At 38.1% G+C, this 15314-nt stretch overlaps 1 protein-coding gene across 1 annotated transcript; it reads left to right on the top strand.

The window, feature by feature from the left end:
* The first annotated feature begins 514 nt into the window (after positions 1-514).
* Positions 515-4446, top strand: LOC139896618 (NAC domain-containing protein 54-like). Its single transcript, XM_071879266.1, has 6 exons — positions 515-749; positions 2196-2473; positions 2604-2936; positions 3102-3554; positions 3647-3722; positions 3841-4446. The coding sequence occupies exons 1-6, from the start codon at positions 593-595 to the stop codon at positions 4398-4400; spliced, it is 1857 nt and encodes a 618-aa protein (XP_071735367.1). The 5' UTR covers positions 515-592; the 3' UTR covers positions 4401-4446.
* The last annotated feature ends 10868 nt before the right edge of the window (positions 4447-15314 follow it).

The raw sequence follows: 15314 nt of genomic DNA, 5'->3' as shown, positions 1-15314 counted from the left end.
GAAGAGACCTACAAAAGAAAGAAAGCATCATATAAGTTGATAGAAAAAAAAATATTTTTTAAAGATAAAGTGTTCCCCATTTGCTTTTTCTCATAACTTTTATGTTCTTCTACCAATTTAAATCCCCAACACCACCTTCTTCAATTCCTTCTTTCTTCCTGCTCATATCTCCCTTTACATCATCATCTTCTTCTCCTAAGGTCTCTCTCTCTCTCTCTCTCTCTCTCTCTCTCTCTCTCTCTCTCTCTCTCTCTCTACGTATATATGCTAATCATATAAAGATTAAAATTGTAAATGACTAGCTAATTATAAATATCGATTGATGATGTTATTAATTAATTGTACATGCAGTGTAATAATTGGCGTCTCAATGCTGGTATCCCTTAAATGTATTTCATCTTTCTAGGGACATCAAGAGAAGCTTATATATCTAGCGAAGACGCCACTTTAATTTAGGTCTCGTTATATATAGTGAGAAGAATTGAAGATCAATATTTCAAATATTGTTGATCGAGCAACTAAGACTTATATATCGTAGACGTATATTATAATTTATAATTTTAATTAATATATAAAATATAAAATATAATTAATGGCACCAGTTTCATTGCCTCCTGGTTTCCGTTTTCATCCAACTGATGAAGAGTTAGTCGCATACTATCTCAAAAGAAAGATCAATGGACGTAAAATCGAGCTCGAAGTTATCCCTGAAGTTGATCTCTACAAATGCGAACCCTGGGATTTACCAGGTACGTACGTACCCATATATATCTATATATCTATATATATCCATTTCTTCTTGGTGATATGATGCATACATTGCAATTTTCCTTTTTAATTTGTTTTAATCTTAATAGAAATAACAAAAGCTTGATTATTAGTACTGTATTAAATGAAAAACTAATTATATTTTAATAGGTTGCTTTTTTGTTTATGCAAGTATCACCCATATAGATCAATATTCTACCTACGTACAACGATTTAATAAATAATATTATATAATATAATATATAAAATTATGGAAAATAGAATTAGCGAAAACCTAGTAATATATAGTTAAAAAAGAAATACATGCATTAACTTGATACTATATACGTAAATATCATAACTATGTTTACGCATTAATTGTGACTTATTACGGAGTATTATTATTAATATATACTCCGTATTATATATAGTGTGTAGTTCTCATTTATAAAAATATTTCCATATCTGTTTTACAAATTACAAAAATATATACTAAAGAAAAAGTTATAAAATAAAAAGCAATATCATCATATGATCATGAAAGTTTTATGTGTTGATCACTAAATCAAGATTCTTGTCAAAGGTTTATTCATTTATGCGCTTTCGAGTTCTTCTCGATCTAATATTAATATGTTGCTAAAAGCAAAAAAAAATGAAGCTTCTTCATATATGTTCTTTACACATGTTTCAACTTTGTTCTTGTCGTTGATATATCCTATATAAAAGCTAGAACACATATTTCATATCAAGAACGGGTCGATCAAATGAGTTAAATATATATGTATGATTAAAAGTTTAAAACCTAGCATAAAATGATAAACATGATTGTATAACTTTAAATAAAGAGAGTTGAGGTGGGCCCTGCATCTTTTAAAGTCGATCATATGAGAACAAAATTTCACTCCAGTCATTACCTGACAAGATTGTAGTCAAAAAGTAAAGTAAAGAGGAAAAACTTGACTACGCTTACCGTTATTATTAATTTCAAAGATATATATAGTTATAGATATGATTACCAACTTTTCTTTAATATTAAGTTATTTTTCTGACACCAAATCTAATTCCAGAATTAATTTATTCATTGTAAAATATACACATGTATTTTTTTTATGTTAGTAAAATATAACATGTAATTTTCTTTTTTTTATTCATAGTAAAAAGTTTTATTATCAACTTTAATTAGCTTTAACTTTTTTTTTTTTTTTTTTTTGTTAATCTTATGTAGTACTTGATGAAAGTTATAACAGTAGTAACTAAATTTTTTTTTATCAAATATATAGCGTAAATAAAAAAATTTATAAGCAAAGTTGAGAAAGAAGACTTAAGAGATTATATGAAGCAATTAGCTAGTCTTTTTCTTTGCATGGTTTTTGGATCTGCTAATGAAATGCTGAGTCATTTTTTGTTTGGAAGAAGGCAACTAATTTATTCATTATCTTCATCAATAGGGAAATCACTATTGCCAAGCAAAGATCTAGAGTGGTACTTCTTTAGTCCAAGAGACCGTAAATACCCGAACGGATCCAGGACAAACCGAGCCACCAAAGGTGGGTACTGGAAGGCAACAGGAAAGGACAGAAATGTAAATTCACAATCACGAGCCGTGGGAATGAAGAAAACCCTAGTTTACTATCGAGGTAGAGCACCACATGGTTCTCGTAGCGATTGGGTTATGCACGAGTATCGCCTCGATGAAAGGGAATGCGAAAGTGAATCCGGCCTCAAGGTAAACCATCATATATATCTTTAACTTATATCATCCCATTTGATGATGATCATTTGCATAAAGTAGTAATCTTTTTATCATAAACTCTTATAACACATGCAATGTGTGCTTCTTTTTTGGGGGTCTAAAGTTGCAGGATGCTTATTCGCTTTGCCGTGTATTTAAGAAGAGCTTAAACGCTCCAAAGACGGCAATTGGGGTACATTATGCTGCAGCGGCGAGTGATCACTCATCGAGTATGGACTTATATTCAGAAGGGGGAAGGGGTGGTGATCAAGATATGGAAACTTGTAATTACCAAACACCAATGGCTTCTTCTTCATCAAATATTAACCATGGATCGCCATATATCTCTAACGAAACAAGCGATGGTAGATGGATGCAATATTTATCAGAAGAAGCTTTTAGTTTTCCTAATCCATCTTTTAACAACTGTGGACATGTCTCTTACCCCCCATCCAAGGTACAAATTAAACATCTTTTTTTTTTTAAAAAGGTAGAAAGTTTTCTGTGTTCGGGCTACCCGGGAGGGCGTGTAATCCGACTTCATATTACGCAGCCCAGCAGGATTACTCCCTGGCTGTTTAATATAAAACTTATACAAATGAAATATTCCAATATATTTCAGGTTGAAATAGCATTAGAATGTGCAAGGCTGCAACAAAGGTTAACAATGCCTCCATTGCAAATACAAGATCTCCCACAACAAGGGGCAATTAGCTATGTGGATTTAATGAATATGCCACAAACAAGCAGCAACTTGTGTGAATTCGCAACTTCGAACGTTCCTCAACAGGACATAGTGCAAGAAATACTTTCAGTTGCTCAAGTTTCTCAGGATCTAATAAATCAAAACACTTGGGGAGGAGGTAATTTTTCGGGTCATCATGAAGATGATTTCTTGTTTACCGCTAATAATATTAGCAACAATCATATGCAAGATGAAGGATCCTTTGGGTTCATGGGTGATGAACACAATATGAGGTCTATTGAAGTTGGTGGTGCAAATGAACAGCTCGGGACTGATCGAATAGTCGAAAATTTGAGATGGGTAGGCATGTCAAACAAGGATTTTGAGATGGTAAGTACGGATTTTCGATTAGTTCTAGTAAATTATACAGTATATAAGTTAATTATGAAATTAATTTACATTGATTTCCTTTAAATTTGCAGACCTTTTGGGATGATTACAAGACTGTTCCAGTAGAAAACACACCTGGTTTTCAAAGGGAGGAACATGAGGTTAAAGGTATAAATAATCAACTAATACTAATTACTAGTTACTATATATAGATCCCAATAAGCAGTTAAAAACAGTTTATACTTAAAGCTAGATTCCATCTAACTTATTAAGAAAACAGTTGCAGGAGAAAGTAGCCATCACAACAACTTGGAAAACACAGAAGATCACTTCTCTCATGAAGTTGCCACTGAAGATCACAACAACTCAAATGAAAATTTCTTAGATGAAAGCGATCTAGACGACTTCAACGCAGCTCCAAGCTTCGAAATTTGTGAGAAAACTAAAATTAGTCATGGCTTGATTGTTTCAACTCGACAAGTTTCGAAAACCTTCTTCCACCAAATCACTCCTTCTCAAACCGTCAAGGTCCATTTGAACCCGGGGTTGATATACGATCAGGCGGTAATGAAATATGATGATGGCAAGAACACAATGAGGCCTTTTGTCAAGTTGGTTTCACTTCTGTTGATATGTTGCTTTCATCTTGAAGAGTCAACTGACGAAAATGATGATGATATGAATGTTAAAGATGATGATAACATTAAACAATTAATGGTGAATGAAGAGGATGAAGAAAAAGATGAAGGATGGAGCATTTCAAATGTGGGTTTAGAGAAGGTGATATGGCCATGTGTGACCTTAGCTTTGGCATTTTCAACCATTTGGGTACATCAAAATTACTAATTTATTACAAGGTTTTTTTATTCATCTTTTTAACTTTTAATTGTTTCTAACCATAGAGAGTGAAGTTGTTTACCTATAGGAAGAGAGATGAAAATGTAAAACTAATTAAGCTTTCATCGGACCCTGGATATAATCTGGGGTGGGATTATAATATTTGTATTTTTCTTTCACGAATCACGTGTACCTTGCATTTAATCATACTATGGGAGTTATAAAAGTTTTTAATTATATTACTCCGTATGTTATGAGTATGAATTTAACTATATAGATCCAACTTAAGTTAGACTTAATATATATACAATTTTTCTATTTATATTATGGATTTATGGGATCCTTATATTATTCATCAATCGATTATATCAGCTGTCATACTTCTCTCATTAAACTTATTTATAAATTTATTCAATTTATTTAGTTATGTATGAATATATGTATCATTATTATCATTAGTAAATAAATTTAAAATGACCTATGATATAAACGAGGGTGAATTTTCTGTGTCGATTACCACAACCACAGAGGCGGAGACAAGGGGGGACTGAGTGGTGCTCAGCCTCCCCCAATGTCCAAATAAAGCTCAAATCTCAATTGTATTTTATGCTCAAATAATTATAAGCCTTCTTCAATGAGCTAAGTCTCAAATGTATTATTATGTCAAAATAATTGTAAATTAATTGGCCCAATTGTCCAAAACTCATATGATATACAAGTAACCCATTATCACTATAAAATTAGCTTGTTTCACATTATTATTAATTAAAAATTATAAATATAATATCTGTTTATCGAGTGAGCCACCCTCATCTTCAAATCTTGGCTTCGCCTCTGCACAACCAAAACATCGTACATATACAGGAGAATAATTCTATGTATGTAAAATCTAACAATGCCTAGCTATCAATCCCATAATTAGGGAGAGGATATACATTGAAATATTACACTATTAAACACAATATATATCCTAAATATAAACCGTTGACTATTACTCCCCCGCAGTTGGAGCTATCGGTTTCCGAATGCGAAGACTGGAACGAAACTCTTCAAAAAGTATGCGTGGTAATCCTTTCGTAAATATATCTGAAATCTAGTCGGAATATGTAAGATGCGAACTTGTCCACGTGACACTTTCTCCCGTACAAAGTGGATATCAAGTTCGATGTGTTTGGTTCTTTGGTGTTGAACCGGATTGCCAGATAAGTATATAGCACTTATATTATCACAAAAAACTAAAGTTGCCTTTGTAATAGGACATGTTAACTCGAGAAGCAAATTGCGTAACCAACAAGATTCGGCAACGACGTTTGCCATGCCCCGGTATTCGGCTTCGGCACTCGATCTAGAAACTGTAGGTTGACGTTTTGATGACCATGAAATCAAGTTGTCACCTAAATATACACAATAACCCGAAATAGATCGGCTAGTGTCAGGGCATCCTGCCCAATCGGCATCCGTATATGAAATAAGAGAAGATGATACCGACTTTGAGATGAACAAACCAAGCGACATTGTGCCTTTGATGTAGCGAATTATGCGTTTTAGTGCAAGCATATGTATTTCATGTGGAGCATGCATGTGTAAGCATATTTGTTGTACTGCGTAAGATATGCCCGGTCTTGTAAATGTTAAGTATTGAAGAGCACCAGCAAGACTTCGAAAGTAAGTAGGATCGTGATAAAGAGGACCCAAAGTGGCCCTTTGCTTACCATGAGTGTCAACCAGAGTTGCAACCGAATTGCATAATGTCATACCTGCACGTTCAATAATATCTCGAGCATATGCAATTTGATTCAAAAATAGACCGTTAGTACATCTATCCACAGAAATACCAAGAAATGAACTTAATGGCCCTAAATCCTTCATGGCAAATTCAGTCGCTAATCTAGACATAAGAGAGTCACGCAACTCATTTGAGGAAGTGGCAAGTATAATATCATCTACTTATAAAAGTAAGTATGCAGTTTGTGTGCCTTTCTTGTATACAAAAAGAGAGTGGTCACATTTACTATGTATGAAGCCGAGTGTATGTACATAATCCGCGAACCGTTGATACCATGCACGGGGTGCTTGCTTAAAATCATATAATGACCGTCTAAGTAAGCAACATGATTTGGACGAGAGGAATCCCGAAAACCCATGGGTTGGTACATGTAAACTGTTTCATTAAGGTGCCCATGTAAAAAAGTATTTTTAACATCTAATTGATGAATATGCCATGACTTAGAGACGGCGATACTTAGGACAGTTCGGATAGTAGCCGGTTTAACCACGGGACTAAAAGTTTCATGGCAATCAACTCCTAACTGTTGTGAACGTCCATCACCGACTAGTTGAGCTTTGTAATGCTTAAAAGTACCATCAGATTCAGTCTTATGACGAAAAATCCACATAGATCGAATTATGTGCATATTTGGTTTACGGGGGACAAGTTCCCACGTCTTATTATCAATCAAAGCTTGGTATTCATCGGTCATGGCACAGCGTCAATTATGGTCGGCTAAGGCGAGTTTTAGGTTAGTTGGCAGCGGAGAGATAGGAGATGTTGTCGTAGAGAGATTAAAAGGTATTTTGGGTTTGAAGATATCGGACGTGGATCGAGTAGTCATTGATCGAGTTGGAAGTGGTGAGTTGATTTGAGAATGATTAGTAGTAGAGTTATTGTTAATAGAAGATGTTTGTGAGCTAGGTGATGATTCAGAATTAGATGCGGAAGTTGTGGACGTATGTGGGCTTATAGAATGAATCGGGTTAGATTGTAGTGGTGATGTAGGTGGATTCATAGAGTTGGAGAGTAGTTTTTGAGAAGTTTACTTGGTAGAATGTTTAATAAGTATGTGGCCATTTCGAGAGCGTGTGGCCAAAAAGACGAGGGAACCGACGAGTGAGTCATAATGGTGCGCATAATATTGTTGATTGCGCGAATTTTTCTTTGGGCTTTCCCGTTCTGAGAAGAAGTGTATGGACATGAGAAACGAAAAATCATACCATTTTTATTACAAAATTGATGAAATGAATTATTGTTATACTCCGTTCCATTATCACACTGGAAAGCCTTGATTTGTCTATTAAATTGTGTTTTTATGAGAGTTTGGAAGTTAAGAAAAATATCATAGACTTGTGACTTATTACTTAACGGAACAGTCCATAAAAAATTAGTATAATCATCCAGAAATAGAATGTAGTAACGATGTCCGTTAGTACTGACGACAGGGGATGTCCACAAGTCACTATGTATTATATCAAACGGAGTAAAATTAGTAGTAGTAGATGCATTAAAGGGTAAACGAATATGTTTGCCAAATATACATGATTGACAAAACGAGAATTTATTAGGTGAATTACGTGGAACGTAATTTTTATTGCCAAGTGATTTGATAATATTAACACCCGGGTGTCCCAAGCGTTGATGCCACAAATCATTCAAAGAAACAGAAAATGCTGAAGAAGATTTAAGTTGATGAAGCTTGGATGAGTGGAGAGGGTAGAGATCACCGGTACTATTACACCGCATTATGTGGTTCCCCGTAGGAAATTCCTTCACAGTAAAACCAAATGGATCAAATTCAAGAGATTTGCATTTATCAATTGATAAACGACGTACAAAAATTAAGTTTTTAATTAATTGTGGTGCATGAAGAACGTTGGAAAGTATTAGTGGACGATTAGGATTAATGGGTAACGATGTATGACCTAAACCATGGATTGGGATGTCGTGACCATTTCCAACTATAATACACCTAGAAACATTTGAAGGATAATAAGATGTAAGATTACCTTGAGTACCCGTCATGTGCGATGTTGCTCCTGTATCAAGATACCAGTTTTCATCCTGAGGGTGTAGGCTCATTGTATGCATGGCAGCTTTAATATCCGTTGGTGTAGAGGATGACGCAAAAGACTGAGCATAAGAATGATTGGGCCGAGGGCCCAATAAACCGGGCTGTGGAGATGAAGTAGTAGGCATAATCCAAGTTGTTGTTGGATAAGGGCAAGGGGTGGATATGCAGCCCATGGTGTATTCTGCCAAGTTCCAGGCCCATAAGTGAATTGTTGTTTTGGTTATGGCCCATACGTGTACTGAGGGTTTTGTGTAACAACCCAACCCGTTAACCAACCAAAAACGCAGCATAAAAAAAATCAAAACTGGGCTGACCAAATGGGGTGCGTGGGGGGCACACCCACCTGTGCGCGGCGCGCACAGGGCCTGGCAGCCCGCTGTCCAAAAATTCCATTTTACGCGAAAAGATCTTCGACTTCCCGACACATTTAGACCAAACGCTTTTCACAACATTTTATATTAGTTAAAACTAACACGTTCCAATAATAAAATGAGTTTTACGAGACCGGGCCCACATCGGCCGTTTTACGACTTTCGTACAAAATACAAGTTTTCAACTACATGATTTTTAACACAAAATAAAGACCGAGCATGGCGATTGGAAATATGCTACCCAATCCTAATCAAATCCAAAAGCAAGATCTTCTAAGCAACTACGCAAGTCCACTAGTCCCCACGCTTACCCGAGCCACCGCATCCATGCAAATCTATAAAAATGTAAACAACGAGAGGGTAAGCTAACGCTTAGTGAGTGAAAATATACTACATACATATATATGCATAAAATGGACACGCCACACAAATAACCAAATACCGCATACCGAAGCATCCAAGCATAAAGGCAAGCTAGTCTAAGCATACCGTACGATCACTAAGCAGCGAGCTAAAGATACAACAACAAACATAAGTTCACCAACGACGATGTGAACAATGCCAAATAGCTACACCCTGAGGGTTAGCTACAACACAACAACACATCAATATATATATATATATATATATATATATATATATATATATATATATATATAACAATATATAAACGTCCAAGGTTAACCCCTTAACCCAATACCGAGAACCAAATACCACAATGAAGATTGGCCGAACAACCCGAGCCTTAGTGAATTCGCACAACCCGATATTCACTTCTTCACCAATTCAACAACCGAGGTTGGCCGAACTACCCGAGCCTTAGTGAATTCGCACAACCCGAGATTCACTACCTCATCAACAAGATGACCGAACAACCCGAGTCATCATGAATCCGCACTACCCGAGATTCACTACCCAAAATATTATGAATATGAGCAAACCGATATTCATTTCCCACACCATAACCCACGCCGTCGGGGTTATAACTCCAAATCACAATCCAAGTGATATCGTACACACAAGTGTGCAACTCGCTAACGGTGGTCAACCAAAACGCACAATCGTGCCAATTGGACCTATTACACAAGTCCATAAAAATTCACCTATATGTGAAGTGAGCTCTATAACCGAGAACCACTTCACCCGACCCGCACCCATCCTACACATACATATGCACATAGGATATTAACACTCACCTTGTTGTCTTTATGAATGCTTCCAAGTAATCCGCAACTCGTCAATGGAAAGTACCTATTCCTTTATCACAATTACAACAACACACTTAGAGTGGATTTACAACCAACTCAATTCGACACTTAGTGCAAATTCGACCAATTGCACTCATAAACACAAAACGCGTCCATACTAACCAATAATCACTAATCACAAGTGAACATGGTTCTAATATGCCAATTTAACCCAATCATAAGTGTTAAACACTTATCAATCTCAAAATCACCCAAAAACCCTAATTTTGACTCAATTCCAAAATTAGTCTTTCAAACACACAAAACAGGTTCTAACACTTTTATAATCACTAAACCCAGTGATTAAACCTAAATTCAAGTTCTAATCATAGCCAATTTGTTCACCAACCCAAAATCCACCAACAATAACAATAAACCCGATTACTAGTATCACTAAACCCACTTCATGAGTTTAAATGGGTTTCTTAACAATTTAAGTTCAAACCCTAACTTGAATATCAAAATCAAATAATGAAATTCGGAGTTAGAAATTACCACAACAACCAATACGAAGCTAGGAACGAGGTGAACAGCTTTAACACCCGAGACTTTGATCAATTCAAGCTCCTTCTTCACCAAAACCCCAAATCTCTCTCTAGACTTCTCCCTCTCTCTAGAATAGTTTGAGAGTGTTTATGGATGTGAAATGTGATCCAAAACTGAATCCAACCAGCTGATATGGCCTCACATCTGGCCTCAAGTGAAAAGACCAAAAAGCCCCTCATTAAACTCAAAAATAGAAAAAGCAGGATTCTGTCGCTGGGCTAGTGCGCGGCGCGCACCCATGTCTGGGCAGAATCTGAGCTTTGTTTAATTACACAATGCTTCCTGCACACTATGTAGCATAATTACACTTCCTCACAATAAATATTCGGGTCTTACAACTCTCCCCCACTTAGAATCGATCACGTTCTCGTGATCCTCGTCACTTAACCAAATGGACCACATTCCACGGTCCTCAAACATACGTTCCAAACTGACCTCTACCACAATTATCATAAACTCGGAGATTAAACCACTTACACACGTGCACGCATTTCGAGACATGCAATGCACACGACATCCGAAAACTACTACAATCGCTTAACATTCGCGGAAACATCATGTTTCCTTCCAATTTCTCTAGGCAATCCTCCCCAATGGACCGCCCTTAACACTAAATCGTCATCCGTGATTTAACAAATCCGCAAATCCGAGCATTAAAACTTGCTCAATCCCTCACATCGGGAAAAACTCAATCAATCTCTTACCGAGATATCAATCCCTTAGCGTACCCTTACCGAGTACAATGCTAAAAGCAACCAAGTCTCAACCTAAGGTCAACAACCCGAAACGATGAAGACCGAACCAAACGAAACCTTACGGATTACACTTACTACTAAACATCCTTTGTAGTGCGCAACACGACCAATATGCAACTACCGTAACATCATAACAATGACTAAAACTGATAGTGCCCGAAACGACTATGGCAACGCAAATCCCAAGGTGTGCAAAATCGACTATTGTCACAAGCGTAACAACATGTGAGCGAAACACAGCTATCGCATCACTGATCTCACAACATGGTCCTCACGACTCCACCATCGGCGTATAAAACAACCGATAGATCACACAACACAACATGGCCGAAACAACCCGAGCCTAAACACATATGGAGGATGGTCGAAACAACCCGAACCTTAGTGAATTCGCACAACCCGAAATTCACCAACCCAATCCATATATCCCACAATGAAATGACCGCACAACCCGAGTCATCGTGAATATGCGCAAACCGATATTCACTACCTCCGCTACACAGTATAACCGAGGATGGCCGTACAACCCGAGCCTTAGTGAATCCGAACTACCCGACATTCATTACCTCAAACTATGAGCCCAAACAGTAGGGACAATCGTACAACCCGAAACATTGTGAATACAAACAACCCGATATTCACGTCCCAAACCACACATAAGGAATGGTACTCGCATTTTCCACCGGTACTCGCATTTCCCGATAATGTTATACCATGCCGATATAACACTACTCCCATGATGAAGTCAGCGGACCCCGAAGGTCATGCTTCACCAATCAAAATCCCATGATGAAGTCAGCGGACCCCGAAGATCATGCTTCGCCAATCAACGCCCTTTTGGCCTCGAAAAACGACTAGTGCAACATCGCGCTCTGTTACACTATAGTGAACCCTAACGGATACCACTAACCATTTACACAATCGAGCAAGAACCACCTATATCAAACATAGGCACAAATAATAATTCTCTAAAAGAGAATCTACCACGCACATCCCTTAGCCGAGGGATTTCACCTTGCTCGCCAAACACGCCCATTATTTCTCAACGAGATTACTACATTATCACCTCGGTGATAATTTATATCCAACCATAAGTACAATTTAACCAAAATTGTACTCTACCATAAATCGACCAAAACTAGGTCCCAACACAAGTTTCGGATCTACCAAAAGCGTTATCCGAAATCTCACACTAAAACTTCCTCGTGCGGGAGTGTAACTCCCCCACTTGGAACTACGTTCCATAACCACAACTCGTACTACCGTACAGTGCTACCAAAGGTAGACTTTACTAACAATTGGGCTCACACGACCCATCACTACTTCTTGCTCCAATCTTGAGCACACAGAGGATTTTAACCAAATCCCTAAACACTTTTAATGAAAAGTGTACCACAAATTACACAAATATACACTCGCAATCATCCAATTGCTATATCTCGCCAAACTTCACCCAGTCACTCATGTACCTAAGGGTTTCTCTCTGGTATCCTAAGCACAGTGTAATCGCAACACCATCGGAGTCGAACACTACGCTAGTAGGTATGAAATAGGCACCTAACGTCGCGTCATGTAGACTCCATTACTAACATACATCGAGATCCAAAACACTCGATCTCAAAGGTTCCAACCACCCGACGAACCTCACGGTTCATCAATTTCAACACGAGAGCGAACACGCTCTATCATCCGAACACCAAAGCCCATTCCCAAGGCTTGGTAGAACATTTCTCAATACTAAGGAATGCTTGGTTGCACCAAGTCTTACGCCCTTCGTCCACCAAATCAAACGTCACCATAGGGTAGTTCCACTAGGAATGTCACCCATAACAAAATATGCACAACACAAATGCTTTCAATAAATTCGTACACAACGACACATAATAAATATCCAAAAGGGCATATTTATTAAAACGAAACGTACCTCAACGTCTCCTTGCGGCATTCGCCGCTGCCAACTCGGGACAATCCGGCTTGCGATGTCCCTCTTTATGACAATAGTAGCACATTCCATCATCACTCTTCGACATTGTGCATTCCCACAACTTGTGGCCTCTAACACCACAATTGAAACATCTAGGCGCACGAGAACTTGTCGAACCTTTCTCCACATTACCCATACTCGCACCTGCGCCCTTAGTTTTCTTACTTGGAGCACCATACGAATCAACCCTTCTTTTACTTGAAAGCTCCCTAGCTTTCGATCGCGAATGTGATTCGAAACCCCTACCCATGTTAAATAACTCCGCAAACGAGTTCACTTGGCCAATGCTAATTTTGCCCTGCAAATCATCATTCAAAGTCCGATAGAAATCTTCCATCAACATCCGATCATTCCCAATATACTCTGGGCAAAAACGAGCCTTCGACATAAAGGTCATCTTTAGAGTATTCAAGTCCATTGATCCTTGTTGCAAATTTCGTAACTCATTTCGCGTTTTCGACAAATCGGCTGAAGTCCGAAACTCCTCGAAGAATTCCCTCTTAAACTCATCCCATGATAACACCATAAATAGTTCACCACCGACAAGATCAATCTTACCATCCAACCAATCCTTTGCTCTACCCCGCAACAAACTAGTAGCGAGCCTTGTCCTCTTCTCGGGAGGACATTCAATCGTGCGAAAACACCCTTCGACATCCGAGATCCAAGTGGTGCTTACCAAGGGATCCGATTTCCCATCGTACATCGGAGGTTTAGTCCTTATGAAGCTCTTAAGACAACGCTCCATTTCACTACTACTCCGAAATTCGGAATACCTCCTATCCATTCTTTCTTCCAACGCACCCATTTGCTCCGCAACGGCGGCCACAACTCTAGCGTTAAACTCCAAATCGTTCGTCTCGATCCCGTTTCCCGTCGCCATTCTAAGGAATGCAAAGCGATTAGATCACGAACGTATAAAGCACACACACAATACCGCCCCATCTTGCTAAACATTCGTCATACATCACTTGCTAGACACGATTTGCACCCGTAATAAGGTTTGCAAGTCTTTATTACGCACACACGCCGTATCCACTCGTTAGTACAACGACCGCCTCGCTCGATGATATAAATAAACACAAACAAAATTTCACGTGATATGCACATACGCGAGAATTATTATCACAACACAATTAATATATTAATAATTTTCGCATTACTAATATAAACGTTAGTCCACCTACGAACAAGGCACTAACTATAACCTATTCCGACCCGTAATCCTACAAGTCCCGCAACAAATTAAGCACACACAAAAGTCTAAGTCTAGGCACCTATCTCAAGTCACCTAAATCCGTTAGACCATGCTCTGATACCACTTGTAACAACCCAACCCGTTAACCAACCAAAAACACAGCATAAAAAAAAAATCAAAACTGGGCTGACCAGATGGGGTGTGCGCGGCGCGCACAGGGCCTGGCAGCCCGTTGTCCAAAAATTTCGTTTTACGCGAAAAGATCTTCGACTTTCCGACACATTTAGACTAAACGCTTTTCACAACATTTTATATTAGTTAAAACTAACACGTTCCAATAATAAAATGAGTTTTACGAGACCGGGCCCACATCGGCCGTTTTACGACTTTCGTACAAAATACAAGTTTTCAACTACATGATTTTTAACACAAAATAAAGTCCGAGCATGGCGATTGGGAATATGCTACCCAATCCTAATCAAATCCAAAAGCAAGATCTTCTAAGCAACTACGCAAGTCCACTAGTCCCCACGCTTACCCGAGCCACCGCATCCATGCAAATCTATAAAAATATAAACAACGAGAGGGTAAGCTAACGCTTAGTGAGTGAAAATATACTACATACATATATGCATAAAATGGACACGCCACACAAATAATCAAATACCGCATACCGAAGCATCTAAGCATAAAGGCAAGCTAGTCTAAGCATACCGTACGATCACTAAGCAGCGAGCTAAAGATAAAACAACAAACATAAGTTCACCAATGACGATGTGAACAACGACAAATAGCTACACCCGGAGGGTTAGCTACAACACAACAAAAACCCCAAATCTCTCTCTAGACTTCTCCCTCTCTCTCTAGAATAGTTTGAGAGTGTTTATGGATGTGAAATGTGATCCAAAACTGAATCCAACCAGCTGATATGGCCTCACATTCGGCCTCAAGTGAAAAGACCAAAAAGCCCCTCATTA

Source organism: Rutidosis leptorrhynchoides, chromosome 3 (assembly GCF_046630445.1).
Source record: "Rutidosis leptorrhynchoides isolate AG116_Rl617_1_P2 chromosome 3, CSIRO_AGI_Rlap_v1, whole genome shotgun sequence".
In the NCBI taxonomy this organism is placed as follows: Eukaryota; Viridiplantae; Streptophyta; class Magnoliopsida; order Asterales; family Asteraceae; genus Rutidosis; species Rutidosis leptorrhynchoides.
Note: the sequence above shows the minus strand (reverse complement) of the source record. Positions and strands in the feature narration are given on the sequence as shown.

Coding starts and splice junctions, on each gene's coding strand:
- LOC139896618 (XM_071879266.1), top strand. CDS start 593: ATGGCACCAGTTTCATTGCCTCCTGGTTTCCGTTTTCATCCAACTGAT. Junction 2,937..3,101: donor TCTCTTACCCCCCATCCAAG/GTACAAATTAAA, acceptor AATATATTTCAG/GTTGAAATAGCATTAGAATG. Junction 3,555..3,646: donor CAAACAAGGATTTTGAGATG/GTAAGTACGGAT, acceptor TTAAATTTGCAG/ACCTTTTGGGATGATTACAA.